We start from the raw sequence: 20,412 nt of genomic DNA on the forward strand, positions 1-20,412 counted from the left end.
CTGTAGCATCAAAATAAGCCAGGCGGAAACTGTCCTATTTTTCAAAAGTTCGTTACGTCGACAAAGTGGTTTCGAGTCTTGGACTAATAAAAGCTGAGCTGAGCTCTATGAAAGCGACTTTCTTGTTTCGACTGTATGCCTAAAACCATTAGACTAGAGCCAATTAAACTAAAAAGTTATTGAGTAATAAACTCTACCTAGTTTTCTGGCTTAATTAATATAACGAAGCTGTTAGTTTTTACGACTGTAAGTGCAAAAACATGTACAGTATAATTATTAGGAGTTTGTTAACTTTTTAATTTGAAATATTTCGTTAAATTAAAGTTGTTTTCAGTTGCGATAAGTAGAACTACGCAGCTAGCGCCTAATTTACCTGATAGCTCTTGACACGCAAATGTTTATATTTTCACCTATTTTGACAATAAAATATATTATGTCCGTTACAAGTAGTAGGTCAAAAATAACTATTATATATTAGAACTGGAATTATGAGAATTAACTAGATAGATCCAACTCTAAGGGCCTGTTTCACCACTTCCTGATAAGGCTGAGCTGTGAATAGCCTATTCGGCACTTTATCAGAAAGTGGTGAAACAGGCCCTAATACGCGTAAAACACTTTCTTTGTTAGGCTTACTTTGTCAATTTTTAGTGAGGTTAGAGGTTTTGTGATGGGTCATTTCGATCGTCGCCAAATGACCGACCTGATTTTTATGAATGATTTTTATGTATGGACCTGGTTTTTAGAAAGGAAATATAGGAAACATACATGACAAACTGTCGCATACGAGTAGCAGCCCTTATGTGTTGACCACGTATGATATTCGTATTCGTAGTATTATAAAAAAAACATGCCGTCTCTCTTCCACATTGAAGACGATCTTTTGACGCCTATCTTCTTTACAGTGTGGACGAGAACCTCCGAGTGATGATAGCCGACAACGCCCTAGCGCGGGACCTCTTCCCTGCCGACTACCACTGCTTAGGAGACAACGAGAACAGACCCATCAAGTGGCTGGCTCTGGAAGCGTTGACCAAGAAGCAGTTCAGTCCGTCAGCTGATGTGTGGGCGTTGGGGGTTCTGATGTGGGAGCTGACGACGCTGGCGCATCAGCCGTACGCTGAGGTGGATCCGTTTGAAGTGGCAGCGTACTTAAGGGATGGGTACCGGTTGCAGCAGCCGGCGAACTGCCCTGATGAGCTGTAAGTATACTGTTAACTTGGTAATATAAATATTAACATAACTTAGATTTCGCTGTCCTTGTCAGTCAAGTGATCCAGCGTATCAGACAGTTACGCGCTGTGTGTGATGTATTATATATATATATATATATATATATATATATATATATATATATATATATATATATATATATATATATATATATATATATATATATATATATATATATATATATATATATATATATATATATGAAGTGGTGAAACAGGTCATAAGTCTTAAAGTGACATTTTGGTCGCTTTGTTGCTCAATTACCATTCGTCTCTCTTAAAATACTTTTGAGAGTAGAGACTGTCAAACCTAATTCCGATTCCCTCTGAAAAACCTTTACTCATTTAGTCTTTCGCTTGATAACTGCATCTAACCCTCAAATCTCTTCAACAGGTTCGCTGTAATGGCATACTGCTGGGCAATGTCCCCCGACGACCGGCCCACGCTGCCCCAACTACAGATCTTCTTAAGGGAGTTCCACACGCAGCTCACCAGGTTCGTGTAGACCAAAGATGGCCTTACGGTTCTGTTGGGGGGGGAGTTTCTGAAAATTTGGTTTCAGTCAATCGGATTTTATGGCCTTATTTAGCTGATTGTAAAATCGGGAGCGCAGATTCAGTAAGTATGTACAAAGTTTCTAAAAGTAGGTGATGTAATCAAAGATTGTTGTTACTGAATCCAAGCGTTTCCACAACCATTTCAAATTACAGTAACTAGAGTGACTAATGATAATTTATACTTGCTATCTCGTTTCTGACTAAACGACCATTTTAGAAATGTTACTTTAGTGACTGTTTCCAAATTTGGAATGAAGCTTTGACAACAAAAGAACAACATTTTAACAGTTTTCAGAAATTCCTACTGATGGAAGCCTTATTACTTGTAAATACTTAACGTGCGAGACGTAGATAAGAGACTGATGTAAAGGCGAGTGCACACGCATTACACAATATTTATTAATAATATTTGTAACCTCCGATATTTTTACTTTTAACTACATTTTGTTATGTTCACAAAGTGTCAAAGAACTTGAAAATTGTTTTATATAAACAAGGGTTTCTATAGATGTCTTATTAACATGCAACGTAAAACGTTGGTTTTAAAACTTCGAGGTTATTTATATGTTTAATAAAATATTCTCCCACCGTACCATGACATCAAAAATTAGATTTATCATTTCAGTAACATATTATGTATTTCTGGAAATCCAATTTTCAGAAAACTTAAAATACTTATAAAGTTTATTATTGGACGTCTTGTTCAAATAATTAAGCACCTCATCGTAAAACAATTTGCGTCAATTTTTTGAAAATTGGATTGTCATGTTACTGAAATAGTCCGTTGTGTGCCCTCAGCCTTATTTATAATTGAATTGTAAATGATAATTTATAGCGCAGCTGTCACATGTTTGTGTTTTTGTCTCACTCCAATCCTAAGTAGATCTATTAGCACACAATAGCCTAGCCATTTTAGTAAAATTCCGTTTTGCGCTAATAAGAATTTAGCCTAGACAAGATATATTTTTTAATTACTCATCATTGGCACTAGACTTAACTATAGGTTCAGACCTTTACTTGTACTAACAAAGAAATAGATTTTTAGGTGGATCAACGTAATTCGGTCGAGTTGGCTGTTTAGTCAAGTCTAGCTGATATTCACAACTCACAACTAATAATGACCTCATATAACTTGACTAAATTACGTAGGCTGTTATCAATTTTTCTGATAGAACATGTGCGTCCAGACTTTTTCTTCAACTACCCTCATCTTAATAATGTGTTCAAAGACTGATATACAAACTGACAGCTAAACCTCATACTGCCATACTAGTGTAACTGTAAATATTGTAAGTAGATCGATGTGCCTCACTATAATGTTGTTCATACGTATACATGTTTTAGGTGTACATTGACGTACCATATCCGCAGACGTCGCATTCGGCGAAAAAAGAAAAAAAGTCATATGTGAGTTGTGATATAGGACGACTATAATCTGCGACGTCTCAGATATGTTACGGCAGTGCTTTCATAAGAATTTCCAATTTTAGAAAAAAGTACAATAAGTATTATACTTCGAAATACAAATTTACAACTTTAGATCTTTCTAGAACTTTGTATATAATTTATAATGTAAGATTATTCAACGTTACTGTTAGCTCAGTGTATAACCCGCCTTAAATAATGTTTTTGTTGTATTCAAGACTATCACTCTTCTGTTTTTCTGGAGAAGGCATTTGATTTTGTTTGTTAATAATTTAATTTTGATATTTACAACCAATTTTGATTTTTAATATTATAATTTATATAATAATACACTACTTTCAAGTATACAATATAATATAATCCTTTTTACCCAGTTTCTTCTCATTGTCGCATATTGTTAAGTTTACTATTTTTGTACAGTCTTTATTTTGTCATTCTTAACCAACTTCCAAGAGAGGGAAGTAATATTTAAATCTAAAATAACACCAAATGCTAGTATTATAATGACTCTATTGAAATAGTAGACTATACCCTGTGTCTTTACTCTATTGTATTAAAATATAAGCTTCAAAAGTTTGTAACAGTTAAGACTAAAGGTGACTTTTCCATCTTCACCGCTACCGACGAAAATTCAAGTAAAATTCCACTTTATGACTTAAGTCTTTCGCTATAGCCTATAAGGTTAGCCGTTAGACTATAGTCTAACCCAGGGGTTCCCAATCTTTTTAACCTATAGCTTTCATAATATTCTACCGACCGTGACATTGGTCTAGCGACCCATACCGCCGCTGCTTTCTGGCGTAGAGCAAAATAAAACCCACAGAGTGATGAAACCTAGACTATGTCATAAAGTGGCATTTTATTTGTTTTTTTATCGGCTGGGGTTGCCTGCCGCGTCGATACCTTAAGTTCCATTTCACCAAAGCCTGTTGTTAATCTTTAGTTAAATGTCATGCCTTTTCTTTTATCGATACGAAGAACGAGATTTTAATCAACGGTTAGTTTTAACAGGCGTTGATGGAATTGGATAAACGTTGTAAAGATTAGATGAGTATTGTATGTACATTTTGTAAATAAATATAAAAATGTGAATATAAGAGTGATTATACAATATTTTTCTTTTTTATTTCATACCCAAAACCATAGGGAAAGAAAGAATGACTTGCAGCGCTCCTATAGGCGATGCCGCCTGGCAGAGACATAAATTAATCATTACATAACATTAATACAGTTCGACAAGACTGTTTATGAACGTAGCGAGAAAAGGAACTAACGCTTCTAAGTTCTTTCATACAAAAACGTCAATTTTGACAGTTCTCCTTTACCAGCAGCGCCCATTGACACATTCATTTAAAGCCTTGGAATAGTGTATGTATACTTTGTCAGAAAATGTACGGCGCTTATGTCAAAATCTGCGGCCGCAAGTGCCACATGATTCTTACGTATCTGAAGAGTATCCTATATCCTTTCCAAAGTATCTCCATACCAAATTTCATCAAAATCGGCTTAGTGGTTTAAGAGGATACACCAGGGGCGAGAGAAATTGAAAATAGGTATTTGAAAATGTATTGCTGTCTCACCAATCTCAAGTCTCCCACCGCAGAGCGCGATAGAGACAATACGACAAAAGTTCTAATAAAAGAACAGAAAATCTTCGATTCGTTGTCCGCTAATTCCTTCTCCAAAACTTAACCGATTTAAGTACTTTTTTCATTAGGAATTAAAGCAAGGCTTGAGCTGTGTTCCTATGTTTTATTTTTTTTGTATATTTTAGCCAGTTTTGTTTTCTGGGTGTTTAAACACAGAGGAAAATCTTGCCATTTTTTTGGGTTTTTGGACGTTCTTATCTTTTTTAATAATAAAATTATGAAAAAAAAGAAAACATAGGGACATGCTAATTGTGGCCATAGATATTCAGAAAAAAATTATAACTCTACCGGCATTATCCAGGGAGGAAACAGGGGACAGCGTTTGTATGGAAAAACGGCGGTGTGGAATCCTCTTAAGCGTGAAGAGGTAACAGACAGGCACACTTTCAAATTTATAATATTAGTACGGATTTCATACCACCAAGTCTATAGAGGTGTGAATTCTTAAATTAGTTTATGCAAATAGTGACATGTAATTCTGCAATCCTGCAAATCTGATTGGAACATGCGAACTGTCGCCATTCGATACCAACTTCATTAGGAATTCCCTCAAGATTAATATCATTGTGAATTAATACTGCAGCACGGTGGACCGACGATTTGAAGAAAGTGGCTGGCAGCGGATGGATCAGGGGTGCCAAAGATCGGGTTTGTTGCGACATGAGCGCATTGGGGAAGGCCTACGTTCAGCAGTGGACCGCAATAGGCTGATGATGATGATGATGATGATGATGATGATTTAATACTTAATATTGAAAAAACATTACCAAGAAAGGTGAAGAAAGAGAAGCTTTGTTTGGCAAAATTTGTCAAACAGAGCGACCGCTACGGCTGCAGAGTGCAGTACAGACCTCGTACCAATAGGATAATATATGACAATAATGACCGCATGTTTTCACGCTAGGCAGCACCAGCATATTTTCTGTTAATATTCTGATAAGTCGTGTGTTACAACTTTGGTCGGACTATTTACTGCAATATTTCCCTATTAACGTGAAAGTAAATTATTGTACACGCGATCATAATTCAACAAAGCTCTCAAAAAGTCTGCTGTTGAAAATATGACAATTCCTAGTAATGGCTCTTACTAAAGCGATCTGTTCTTGAAAGACGTTAATAAAATCCTGATTTTTGATCCGTCATTCGTCACTTTCGTTCATAATCCCCTTTAAGTGTGTCGTGATTTGCCAGTCGTTTATTTATATCAAACTTCGAAAGCTCCATTAGTATTTTATATAAATAAACATTATTTAACACTGCAGTGGATCTTTTTATAATAACTCGTTCACTCAAGCAAAAGCTTAGTGCAGTGCAGCTAGAAACTAATCATCTGCGAGACCATATTATAATATTAAGAATAAGAATTAGAATCTATTATTTAGGATAAGATTATTTCCAGCATCACACGAAAAACAGTACTTATCCAGTGGTACAGTTATAATATTATACCTGTGGCATCTGTTCCCCAATTCTGCAAGCCCGAGCTGTATGGCTAGAAAAAGCTTTGTGCAGCTCGAAATTCTGCTCATCTGCCAGAAGTGCCAGACCATATAACATTATACTGACAACTATATCTGTTCCTCAATCCTACTAATTTAATGCAACAAATTACAAAATGTTCACGAAACACACTGATAAAACAAACTAAAACGAAGTTGCGATAATGTTGCATTAGAAATTAGAATAGTCAATACTTAGTAAATTTTCGTTTTTAAATTGCTTAAAAATGCTGAGCCACGACGTTTTGCCATCTTTGTGTGAACTGATAAGCAAGTTAAAGTAAAAACAATAATATCAACAGATGAAAAAGATGTTACTTTATCACCAGGCACCCTACATCTTTAATTTGTGCCAAGATAAGATATCGTTGTTTGAAATTGCAGATTGTATCTTGCAATCCCCGTAGGCTTCCCCTTAATACATCGGTTTCTTTTGTTTGCTCTGGGAATTGGGATTGAGCCTTAAGAGATTTCATTTACTCTTCAAATCTATTTAATGGCTGTTCTCGTTTATTTGAGTATAAGTTTAGATTAGATTGGTAAGTAGAGTGAATATACGACGAAGAAAAAGACTATTAGTTACTTGATACGCTGCATGTCTGTGTGTTTTTTCAGACTATTAATACCTAACCTAACCACATTATGTAGGTATGTGGTTAGGTCTACCTTAGATATAGCAAAATATAATTCTTTTATCGTTAGAATGTGACGTTTCTACGCTACCAAAGGCTAAATTTAATAGATTCGAGAACAGTAGTGAATTTTATAACGCTTAAAGTGAATAACTTTGGAGTATTTCAATTTCAAATCAAAATCACACTTACAAATTGTCCTGCCGTCCATGTCCTTTGTCCACATAATAATAATCCAAATTCCAATCCCCCATCTGGCCACAAGAATCTGATCACTTACCCTATTCAGTGAACATTATAACTCCCCTACACTACCCCTTATCGTAAGCACTGTCATACACTTAATGAAATTACAATGATTCTACGAAAAATACGTATTTTATTAACAGCTACCACTAGTATAGCATGCAGAAGTTAACTAGGCTCCTTGTTCCAAGAAAATTCTATGGACGCAGGTGACAAGTCAATTTCCGCGTGTTATGTAAATAAAATAAAATCGACCAAGTGCGAGTTGGACTCGCGTACGAAGGGTTCCAAAATAGGTATATAGTATAGAGCAAAAATAGGTAAAAAATGTGTTTTTTTTTTGTATTGATGCCCCCCAAATTATTTATTTTAAGTATTTTTTTATTATTAACTAGCTGTCCCGGTGAACTTCGTGTCACTTGACTTTTACAATTTTTTTACAAATAATTGTAAAAGTAATTGTAATGTAAGTAATTGTAATTGTAATATATATATATATATATATATATATATATATATATATATATATATATATATATATATATATATATATATATATATATATATATATATATATATATATTATGAAAGTATAAATAATACAGCTGACTATTTTGTGAACTTATGGTATGAATGTTCTAACGTCGATCGGTAGAGTTTTCCACCTACCTTCACCTTTTCCTAGTTGCTATAAAATCCGCGGCGAATCCGCGCGCGTCATAGTCGCGACTCGCGGGTCGCCGCATTCGCTTTATTTGTCGCATTCGCAACAGGGAATATTACGCAAAGTTCGAAGCAGAGGGCGCTACTAGCAAACACAGTAAATAATCCGACCAAAGTCCGACATGTTGCACACGTCACATTATATCATAAAGGTTGTCTGGCAGAAACTGCTGCTAGCAGTAAGACCGCCTATTTGTACATATTTTTCCTTTATTGTGTTTTTAAAGTTTAAGTTTAGTTTTAAGTTGTACAAATAAAGTATTTTCTATTCTATATCAGAATATTGATAGAAACGTTTCTACTAAGAGCTGACGCCTGACGATCAAATCGGTCATGTGGCTTCAGCTGTAGCCTGTATTAAAACTCCGTTAGCTACTTCCCTGAACAACTTTTTCTGATAATTCTGATAATCTGCGTGCTGGCAGACTGTGGGCGGTGGGTGGAGGTGTAGTGGGGAGGGGAAAAAAATTGAAGAAAATGTAGGTTCAGCGGCTTTATTTTTTTTACAAACAGTTGCTCTGTACTTCCGGTAAACCCAAAAAAAAATTCAAATCGATCGGGTGGTGGGAAGGTGTTGCCAGCGTTAATTAAAAGTAGGAAAATTATTATTATTTTCATGTCAGCTGTGACGGTTTTTTTCTGACGCGAGATTAGTTAGTAACTTAGTATGTAATTCCAAAAAAATAAATAGCTAATGGCGTGGTGTGTAGCGTTCATAGACACCTACTAAGTAGGTATAGGTGAACTCACCTCACTTAACTAGGGTTCTCTAATTACAAACCCTACAGAATAACAAAAAATGCAATATTTACAACGTTGTAAAAGGTAGCCGAAGGGCGAACCCTTGTTATTGCACAATTAATTAACCGATTTAATTAAATGAAGGTAATGTTTTGGGGTAGTCTTTTATGGCTGATTCATGTTAAAGTAGGGTCTTGTTTACCCAGGACGTTGGTTTATAAATGATTATATTTATGGTCAATATTATACTTACAAATTATAAGCCATTTAACAAGTGCTTAGAACACAGTGTTATACTTAATAACTATTTTTTAATCTATGTATAAAAAAACCTTACTAGTGGCCCCGTGCGAGTTTCTTACGCCGGTTCTTCTCGCCGAGTTAGTTCGTCCGGGGTAGGCCTCATGTAGATTGTAGACGTTTTAAAACTGTGTGTTAACTTTGTTAACCTATTTAGAAATAACTATGAGAAATATTTAGTTTTTTTTGAGTATTGCTTATCATCTTACAATTTACTTATAAAGTATTAAAATTGTAATGGATAACAATTAATTGTAAGCCAAGAAATATGTTAAACACATCTTATTAAAATAAAACAACTCTAAATTATCAATATCATAATTTCGGAGCTTCCAGTGTGGCAGTCGTGGCCGAGCGGTTAAGGCGTCTGACTAGAAATCAGATTCCCTCTGGGAGCGTAGGTTCGAATCCTACCGACTGCGAAGCCTTTTTGTGTTGTAATATTTTATGTTGTAATATTTTATTTCTTAAATATTATTCACCTATTTTTATCACTTATAAGAAAAAATATACAAATTGTGTATTTCGAAATACTATACGTCTTTAACTTTTAAATCTTTATCTTTCCCTCGATCGCGGAAGCTTGTGCCATGAACTATACAAGTATTTCACATCTAGTGAACATGGCGCCGTGGCTTAGTTGGTTAAAGCGCCTGTCTAGTAAACAGGAGATCACGAGTTCGAATCTCGTCGGGGCCTATGGTTGCTCTTTTTTTTTTTTCCTTATTTTCCTTAATATTGCCCGATCAAAATAAATACAGGCGTTGTTATTTTTAATGTTATGTGAAGTTTATCACGGCAAAGTTCAATTGTGTTACATGCAAAATATGAGTAAAATCTAGTATTTAACGCTCTCTTAGGAGCTTAGTAAATTATTGATTTAGATTTTAGTAAATTCTAATAAATATATATTGGACGCTCTACATCCAATGTCTAACAATCTATTTCTATGAAATACCTACAAGGGTTCTTCGAAATTCATTTTATATTCCAGTAAATACCAGTTTAAAATCAAGGAAAATACAGCTCACTAGAGTCCATATGGAAAATGATTGTGTATTCCGTCCGCGCGCCGCAAAATGAAAAGACTCATACAGCGACCATTCAAGGGAATGCCTTTTCACAATGCCAACAAAGAAACGAATACCTAAAGCTTATGGAATCATAAAAACGGAATTCTTAAGTGTTCTTATAATGCTTAGAATTTATTAGAATAATCGCAAAAATCCGTACCTATATTATATCACTAGATGTTCCGCGCGGCTTCGCCCGCGTAATTGAGGAATGTCACGGAAACCGTACACCTTCCTCGATAAATGGGCTATCTAACACTGAAAGATTTTTTTTTAATTGGACCAGTCGTTCCTGAGATTAGCGCGTTCAAATAATCAATTTTTCAAATAATTTCCCCCGTTTTTTCCACACTTTCCTCTATTTCTTCGCCCCTATTGGTCTTAGCGTAATAAAATATAGCCTTCCTCGATAAATGGGCTAACTAACACTGAAATATTTTTTCAAATCGGACCAGTAATTCCTGAGAGTACCGCGTTCAAAAAAACAAACAAACTAACTAACAAACTCTTCCGCTTTATAATATTAGTATAGATTCAAACTTTTATGCAAGTTTCTGAATTTTATAATCTATTTTCTCTCTCTCTCTGGTCGTCTATACAGAAAACCATTAAGTGTGGATGATAAAAAGATGGCGGATATTGAAATTTGCTGATGTTCGGGAGTATTACAGTCTGTCATATCGGATGATGGATGACCCTCGGTTACAGATGGACAGGAATATATTTTTAATAGTAGTCAGTAGATATAAGATGTAGATATATTCTGTAGGATAGCAGTACGCCGTGCCTCGACACGAATACGTCACCTTGGCATAAAATGGTAGTTACTTCGTTATTATAAGCGAATTTGGCTAGGTTTGTTCATATATCTGGTGACTGCAGATATTATATTGTGACTCTTGGTGCCGGCAACATTTCTGCAGGCTACAAAAGAAGTGCTGACAAATACAGAATAAGTATTAAGTACCTACTATACTGTACTCGGCGAAACATGGCGGTAGCGGTCGTTGACTTCCTGCCAAAAACTTGTCATTTTCTAATTTCTATACAAAGCCGCAATTGACAACATCTGAAACTTCATTATTTATCAAGTTTTTGACAGGGGGTCAATGACCGCTACCGCCATGTTTCGCCGAGTACAGGGATATACCAATTAAAAGTATAGATTTACTTTCTCAATCGCTTTGCCCAGTATTAGAAAGAATAACTCTTTGCAAAGCGTGCTGTAGTTGCAGTCTTCAGATATTACTTTTCAAAATTTTTTTTGTTTGCCATTTAAGTAAAATCTGTTTCTTTAAACTATAAAAGGTAGTATAAAAGGGTTTAAACCAGCAAACTGTCATTTACACAGCTGTACTTTGATAAATGTACACTCCGTTCAGATGCATTTTACCTCTCACAGGATCTTATGGCGACTAAATAAGGATAATTTTAAAGAGGTTTCGAGGTGTGATAAGTTTGAACAGACTGTAGGCGTATCAGGTGTGTCGATCCATCATAGTAATCAATTATACTGCGATCGATGTAGCTTGAGATTTACAGCGAAGCAAGTATCAAAACTAATTACGTGAAAGTTGTTTATGTACTCTGCTAGACCTGCAGTGCTAATTAACCTTTTTTTATACGGGCCACACTTACGTTTTGGTCTTGGTGTCGCGAGCGGCGGGCTACAACCAACATTTTTAAGGGTTAAAAAAATAACGTTAACTATTTAAAAGGAAATTTTTTTACGACTTTCACGACTGCAGTGCACTATAATTGTATCGGTAGGCGTAAATTTCAAAATGGTTCAACTTTACTGGTAAAGTCCCGGCGGGCCGCAGGTTGAGTATAGTTAGACTTAATACAGAAGTAGCGACACAGAATAGATAATAGTATAAGGTAGCGGTATGTAAAATATATATACTAGCTCTCATGTCTTATGCTTATTAATATATGTACGCACTCTGGCCCTCTATCTTTCTCTCTCATGTGACTTTTCCATGTGCCAGACAAAGATTTTAAAAGAAAATAACTTTACACTTTGTACATAGAACTATATAAAGTGTATCATTGTATTATTAGTAAATAGGCAAAAATATAAGTATGAGCACTTTCCGTATGCTCTTTTGGTGGTTTTATTCTAAATGTTGAACGTGAAGTGTTCGCCCACTTTGTAGCCTTACATTTAGCTTTTTTTTGGTAACTCTACATTTTGCTACGGTAAAAACTAGTATTTGTTCCTGCGGCGTAGAGTGTATCTCCATACCTTTATCTAAATGAGTTCAGCTACAAAAGACACACATAAAATGTATTTTAACGGACTTCCAAAAAGGCGGATATTATTAGGATGTTATGATGATATATACAAAAAAACCACAGCCGAACATTATTATGTTCGGCTGTGGATTTTTTTGTATGTTTAACGATTACTCCGCCGTTTGTGAATCGATTTTCAAAATTTTTGTTTTGTTGTATTAGGTTTCACTCCAATTTGGTCCCATTTCCACAAAAGTGGTGATCTGATGATGGGATCCATGAGTAATCGAGGAAACTCCTCAAAATTTATATGGAAACATATGGTGATTTTGGTTTTATGTGAAGTATCCTAAACATATGCTACCAAAACGCAAGATTTTGCAACAAGGTTCCGAAGATACTAAGAGAACTCCGGATTTCTTACAGGTACAAGTATGGGACATAGAATACTTTTTATCCCGAAAAAAAATACGGTTTCCGAACGAATTTTTGCGCAACGGATATTAATGGTTAAAAAATCAGAATACATAATATTGTTTTAAAAGTAAGGAAGTACCAAAACATCTGGGGCTCTGGCCCAGTTTTCTTTCTGACCAAAATACCCCAAAAACCCCAACTTCAATAACCCATACGATATTGATGTAACCTCTTACGGTGGCAATTTGCACCCCATGTTTGGTTTACAGGTGCTCCATTTTCTTTTCACCGGCCCCTATAGGGCCCTGAAGGGACTGTGCTAATACCTGACTGCTCTTTACACTTTTTATGACTAACGATGTGCTAGAAAAGTCATAAAGTTTGTTAGAGGCCGTCCACAAAGTACGCACGTAATGGGGTTGGTAAGGGAAATTGTACGTGGGAAAGGAGAGCGATTTTTTCATTAAGTAGAAGAATTACATGGGCGGAGGGATCCTATAACTCAGTTTTCATCTGCTTCCTTTAGCTCATATAAATTTTGATTATCGTCATCCAAATCTCTAGCAGCTATTCTGAATTTTTAGAGCTATAGCCTATAACCGCTCTGCTTTCGCTCGTTTCTTTACTATTATACAAAGTTTCCGGAAACCAGTGTCCGATCCTTTAATGTGGCTTTTCTTCATTGCTACAACGTGTTCAGATCGAATAGCATGAGAGCTAGCTATGACACGAATTTCGCTATTTTATATTTAGTCTTTCTGCGATTGCCACAACGCATCGTGCGAGTTTTCATTAGAGCTATAACACGATACGCGATGTGGAAGATTTACTGTGACCGCAACGGGTTCTGAGCTATTTTTCCGCTCACTAAGCGTTTTCGATCTTTGAGTCTAACGTATAATATATGTATATCAACTTTTCATAACAATAAACGTGTTTTTTTTTTTTTTTTTTATTGAAAGAAGGGGGCAAACGAGCAAACGGGTCACCTGATGGAAAGCAACTTCCGTCGCCCATGGACACTCGCAGCAATAGAAGAGCTGCAGGTGCGTTGCCGGCCTTTTAAGAGGGAATAGGGTAATAGGGGAGGATAGGGATGGGAAGGGAAGGGAATAGGGGATAATAGGGAAGGGAATTGGGCCTCCGGTAAACTCACTCACTCGGCGAAACACAGCGCAAGCGCTGTTTCACACCGGTTTTCTGTGAGAACGTGGTATTTCTCCGGTCGAGCCGGCCCATTCATGCCGAAGCATGGCTCTCCCACGTAATTTACCTCGTGTGTACCCAACAGCAACTGACGGCCTAACTATTTTAGTTATTTACGCAGTCTCAAAGTGTTTAATCAAACTCAGATGTTGTCAAAGTTTAAACACATCATTACGTGTTTAATTAAGTCTAGCCGACAACACCCGACGCCACGCGCGACTTGCCGCAAAGTTGCTCTGACTAACTTAGATAACTTATCCGCTATGTGAACTATGAGAGACGCAGTTGACTTTCATTATGAAGTTCTTATCTTTCAAAGCTGTGGCTCAATGGTGGCGCATGGCGGTGGTTAGTTTCGGGAGAGTGTTTAAATGTGTATAATATTATTATTATTGTATTTTTATAATTTATTAACAACCTTAAGTGTCCCACTGCTGGGCAAGGCTCGTCTCTTTCCTTCCACAGTTCACGATTTTGTGATGAGCTTTGACGCGTACACAGTACTATGTATTTGTCGCGTCAACTTTTTTGAGTTGGAATATAGATTAGGTAAGTATATAAAGGTATTTGTACGTGGGAGAGCCATGCTTCGGCACGAATGGGCCGGCTCGACCGGAGAAATACCACGTCCTCACAGAAAACCGGCGTGAAACAGCGTTTGCGCTGTATTTCGCCGAGTGAGTGAGTTTACCGGAGGCCCAATTCCCTACCCTCATATTTTCCTATTCCCTATTAAAAGGCCGGCAACGCACCTGCAGCTCTTCTGATGCTGCGAGTGTCTATGGGCGACGGAAGTTGCTTTCCATCAGGTGACCCGTTTGCTCGTTTGCCCCCTTATATCATAAAAAAAGGTATATAGTACAATTTAAGATTTTTTAAAATACAGCAAAATCGGTTCAGTGGTTTGGACGTGAAGAGGTAACGGACAAACTTTCATACTTTCGCATTTATAATTTTAGTAAGTATGGATTATCGTTAATCCGAAAGAAACTACTTATTTTCATTGCCCTTTATCTGGACTCTGTGTCGCTAAATAGCAATAAACACAAAATCATAAAATATAATTTCATAAATGCTATAAATAAAATTTGGTACGGCTCAATTTGAGTCGTGTTTGGTATTCTCCTCACGTACGGAATATCGACCTGCCCGAGATAAGGCGGATTGTAGCAAATGTAATCCTTTATTCTTTCAATAATATTAATCAGTTATTATTTTCTATTTCTATTGGACCAGATTTTACTGTCCTAACTCCAAAGGCGCTAATTCTTCAAAGTTAATATACAATATAGTAATATTATTAACTAGCTGTTGCCCGCGACTTCGTCCGCTTCCACGTCAACTTTTTTTTTAAATAAAAAGTATCCTATATTACTTCTGATACCTCCAAGAGTATGTGTACAAAGTTTCATGATGATTTGTCAAGTAGTTTTTGCGAGAAAGCGTAACAAATATCCACGCTTTCACATTTATAATATTATATTTATAATAATAATGATTTATTGCATAAATGTGGTACAAAAAGTCTTACAATATTATTTAAATGGATCCAACATTCTGCCTATAAGTGGCGTGCAAAATAATTTAAAATTTTATGACATTAATTATAAAAAGTAATAAATTTAAATATTATCTCATTACATTATACTAAGGATCTTCATCTCATTATATAATAATAAGGATTATAATAATAAGGATAATATTAATAGATGACGCCAGCAACTCCGGTGCGCCAAAATTCGTTAACCGTACATTTTTTCGGAACAAAAAGTATCCTATAATATGTCCTTTTCGGGGACTCGAAGTATCTCCATGCCAAATTTCAGCAAAACCGGTTAAGCGTGAAGAGGCAGGACAGACACTAATTGTTAGTATGGATTGACTGCCAAAATCTAAACCTAGAAGGGTCTTGGCCCTAGTCGAGTAAAATGCTTTAATTATAACTTACTTAAGGAATTTAAAAGCAATAAATCTATTACGTTTCTAATTAATTTATCTTCTAAGTTTATTAATTTACATTTTGAGATGTAATTTCAACTCGTAAATTCATGAAACTTTTTATTGTTTAACTTCATTCAAAGTTGTAGCGGTTGTCAAAATGTTTGTCTCAATTGGTACAGGAGTTGTTTACAGGCCCGTGTTTTGTATGAAAACAACAACATGATAGGGTTGAGTCGCGAAATTGTTTGAATTGTAAATATTGTCTTGTTATTTGTTAGGAGCCTATCCTATTTATTCATAATATACAGGGCGTAACAAAACAAAGTGATAACTTTAGGGTGTGTAATGTGTATTGTGTCCTTTATACAGGGTGTAACAAAAATAAGTGATAACACTTTAGGGTGAGTACGTGTTCCTTGTAGAGAGTTCACTGTAAAAGAAGCAGCGCTGAAAGACCAAAAAATGTATTCACTTTTGTATGGGGAAACTCGTGACGCTCGCGCCCTTGCCCATACAAAAGTGTTTTTTTTACTCTCTACAAGGAACACGTACACACCCTAATGTATTATCACTTAGTTTTGTTACACCCTGTATATAGAGTTTACTGTGAAAGTAGCAGAGCTGAAAGAGTAATTTTATTTTAGTGATTTGTATGGGCTAGTGCCCGGCGTCATCAATCTGCCCATACATAATAAAAACATTTGTTATCGGACATAATATCTATATATTATATAAAACTCAAAGGTGACTGACTGACATGGTGATCTATCAACGCACAGCCCAAACCACGCAAAGAAATTTGGTATGCAGGTAGATATTATGACGTAGGCATCCGCTAAGAAAGGATTTTGATCAATTCTACCTCCAGGGGGTTAAAATAGGGGATGAAAGTTTGTTTATAATAATACTTCTTAACGCGAGCGAAGCCGCGGGCAAAAGCTCGTTTCGATACATAATTAGTAAACTAGCTATTTCACCGGGCTTTGCTCGGTATTTGATAAAACACAAATAAAATGAAATTTTCTAAAAATGACTCCTAGCTAGATCGATTTATCGCCCCCGAAACCACCTATATACTAAATTTCATGAAAATCGTTGGAGCCGATTCCGAGATTCCAATTATATATATATTTTTTTTAATGAAATAAGGGGGCAAACGAGCAAACGGGTCACCTGATGGAAAGCAACTTCCGTCGCCCATGGACACTCGCAGCATCAGAAGAGCTGCATGTGCGTTGCCGGCCTTTTAAGAGGGAATAGGGTAATAGGGGAGGGTAGGGAAGGGAAGGGAATAGGGGAGGGTAGGAAAGGGAATAGGGTAGGGGATTGGGCCTCCGGTAAACTCACTCACTCGGCGAAACACAGCGCAAGCGCTGTTTCACGCCGGTTTTCTGTGAGAACGTGGTATTTATCCGGTCGAGCCGGCCCATTCGTGCCGAAGCATGGCTCTCCCACGTATAAATATATATAAGTATACAAGAATTGCTCGTTTAAAGATATAAGATATAAAAGTAATAAAAAACATATTTTGTCAGACATAATAAATAATATTTTTGTCTTATTATAAACGAAAGCAGTAATTTCGTAGCACTAGTTGGTAGTTCATAGCAAACATCGTAACTCTACGTAGCACAGTCGTTCTGCTCTACGCGCTAATAAAGCTACACAGCTGCTGCCTGTTTTCACCAACGGTCTCCTAACGCTAAGTGTTCCCTAGCGATCTTTGCGGGTCAAATATCTCTTAAAACAAACACATGTAAAAAAAAAAGTAATGTTTTGCAAAAGTTCTTACGCCCTAAGGTCGACCGTGACACACAAAAATTCGTGAAATCTTGAAGGATATGTACCCTTAATGGCCGCTAGGGGACCACTTAGCGTTACCCAACAAACATTTGACTGGTCGCCGCAACGTGCCAACTCTAACTTTTGATCGTATAAGCTGGTTGCCGCAACGTCGCTAAAACGTCGACATCACCAAGAAAAGGCCCATTTTACACGACTCAATGACGTATACAAGTCCTGTAGCCGTCGCATAACTTACTTTTTGGCCGTAAAGAAGTCATGTAGGGCATTTTTTGTCGGGAAGTGGTCGTGAAGAAGTCGTGAAGAAGTCGTGTAGCGCACTTTTTGTCGCGTTGTAGCGGTTTTCACCGCTGCTTCACGACATTCAATTGAGTAACTGTACGAAACTTGGTTGTAAAAGTGACTGGATAGTACCTATATTAAATTAATGAAATGCTGTCGGGAAGAAACTGACTGTCAAATTTATTGTTGGATGTAGTCTCAGCCATTTTATTTATTCTGTTGTGTGTTTACTTCGAAACTCAAGTTCAAGGGCTGTTGATCTGATGGGAAATAAATTTTATCGAGTTTTACGTGCTAGTTTTAAGTAAATAATAAATGCGCCAGTGAGATTTTTAAAATAAATGATATATCATTTAGTATTTTTAAAGAAAGTGCAAACAGTTACCTCTATACGATTCAAAGTGCAAAACGAGACTCCTAGATAACTTCTACACAACACGCGCTGTGTCAATTCGCATAAACATTCCGCCATAGAATCGAGTTTAGGGTTCAGTTAAGTTATTAACAAGAGCCTAAAACCTTATCAATCTTTCTATACAGTTATTAGTTGATCAATGAGTAAAGAAATCAATCGTGATACAATGGATATTGATAAGTTTTTAAATAAATTAGATTTCATTACATTGATACGTATGAATTTAAAATGGCCATGGAAATCTACACATTTTGTACGCGCTGATCGGTGTTTTGGTTGCGGATTTTATACCAATAGTGCCGAATACCCTGCACATTTTATGCTAACTAAGGAAACTGTTCAATACATGATAAATTTTGATTTTTTCTGGTGTCCGAGTTGCGCTTTGTTTGCCATATACGATCATTACCCAGACGATGAATGTGATTTCTGTAATAATAAGCACTATCTGAGCTTGGATTACAATTAAGTTGCACGGAACTACTCTGCACGGAACTACTCTGCACAGAACTACTCTGCACAGAACTTATAAAATTTTGTACGGAACCATCTCCAGTTGTATTATAATTAGCTTGCCATGTACCTATATTCGATATGATGCAATTAGAGGAAAGGAATGATGCATAGTTCTTTTTTACTTTTCTCTTAAAGTTTCCGCTCTTTTTTACACTAGCCCAGCTTTTTCTATCCATCACAACTACGTTAAATTATTTTTACAAAGAAACAAATGAATGGCGGTGATTGTAGACTTTGGTGAATTTTTTAACTCTTATACTACATTCCGTCACGTAAAGGTCGTAAAGAGGGGTTCAAATTCACTGAATGACGTGTAAGAGTATTTTATAAAACTCTTATACTATTGTCGTGTAAAGGTAGTATTCGCAACACTAATACGATGAAGGTCAGCGTAAAAGTCGCATAGACGTTTCTTATACCACCACACTGGTTACACGACTGAATGTAGTGTAATAGTCGTATAAATCAGTCGTAAAGACGTTTCTACGACGTTCTTACACGACAACTAGTCGTATAACTATTGGAGGCGCTATGTCGGGTAACAGCATAAAACGACTTCTTTGCGACGTTTAGACAACTATGAATCGCGTAATTTCTTCTTACTCGACTGAAATGTTTGTTGGGTAGGAGGCGGTTGGTGCAAAACAGGCATTAAACTCGTAATTAATTTTATGTTGTAAGTTGTAACTTGTAACATACACTATATTTATATACACTACTAGATGTTCCCTCTACAGACACAGAAATTGTACAACCACAAAAATTTTAGTTAATACACATATACAAAATATGATACTTTTGCTAGCTGAAAACAAATAAATTAATTCGTTTATCTCTCGGACTTCTAACAAATTATTATCCTATGCGTTTGTTGGGGACAAAATCGTAAGTTTTAAGTACTAGCACAGGTACTAGGATAAATTATTATTATTCCGTGTCCTTTTCCGGGACTCAAAGTGTCTTCATTTCTCATACCAAATAGCATTTAAATCTGTACGGAGCTTAAAGTGTATACAGTGTGTAACAAAACTAAGTGATAATACTTTAGGGTGTGTACGTGTTCCTTGTAGAGAATTCACTGTGAAAGTAGCAGCTTTTTTTTCACTTTTGTATGGGCAAGGGCCCGAGCGTCACGAGTTTCCCCATACAAAAGTGAAAAAATTTTTTGGTCTTTCAGCGCTGCTACTTTTACAGTGAACTCTCTACAAGGGACACGTACACACCCTAAAGTATTATCATTTATCTTATATTTTTGTTACACTCTGTAGAACTATAGACTCACTAGATGACGCCCGCAACTCCGTTGTGCCAAAATTCGTTTATCGCGCGGGAACCGTACATTTTTCCGGGATAAAAAGTATCCTATGTCCTTTCCTGGTACTCAAAGTATCTCCATGCCAAATTTCAGCAAAATCGGTTCAGTGGTTTGGGCGTGAAGGGGTAACAGACAGACAGACAAACAGACACACTTTCGCATTTATAATTTTAGTATGGATAGAGTATGGACTTCCATGTC

The 20,412-nt window shown here is 36.3% G+C and overlaps 1 protein-coding gene and 2 non-coding genes across 3 annotated transcripts in view; all 3 read left to right on the top strand.

Annotated features, from left to right (window-relative positions):
- LOC121730163 (tyrosine-protein kinase Drl-like) overlaps window positions 1-3,101 on the top strand; it is a 55,088-nt gene extending 51,987 nt beyond the window's left edge. The window contains exons 5-6 of the mRNA XM_042119079.1: window positions 906-1,202; window positions 1,627-3,101. Coding sequence (XP_041975013.1) covers window positions 906-1,202; window positions 1,627-1,738 — 409 coding nt within the window. The 3' untranslated portion in view covers window positions 1,739-3,101. The remainder of the gene's footprint in view (window positions 1-905; window positions 1,203-1,626) is intronic.
- Window positions 3,102-9,345: 6,244 nt separating this feature from the next.
- On the top strand, window positions 9,346-9,427 carry Trnas-aga. Its single transcript has one exon. It is a non-coding gene; the product is annotated as a tRNA-Ser (tRNA).
- A 203-nt stretch (window positions 9,428-9,630) lies between these two features.
- Trnat-agu lies at window positions 9,631-9,704 on the top strand. Its single transcript has one exon. It is a non-coding gene; the product is annotated as a tRNA-Thr (tRNA).
- The last annotated feature ends 10,708 nt before the right edge of the window (window positions 9,705-20,412 follow it).

This window comes from Aricia agestis, chromosome 9 (genome assembly GCF_905147365.1).
Source record: "Aricia agestis chromosome 9, ilAriAges1.1, whole genome shotgun sequence".
Classification (NCBI taxonomy): domain Eukaryota; kingdom Metazoa; phylum Arthropoda; class Insecta; order Lepidoptera; family Lycaenidae; genus Aricia; species Aricia agestis.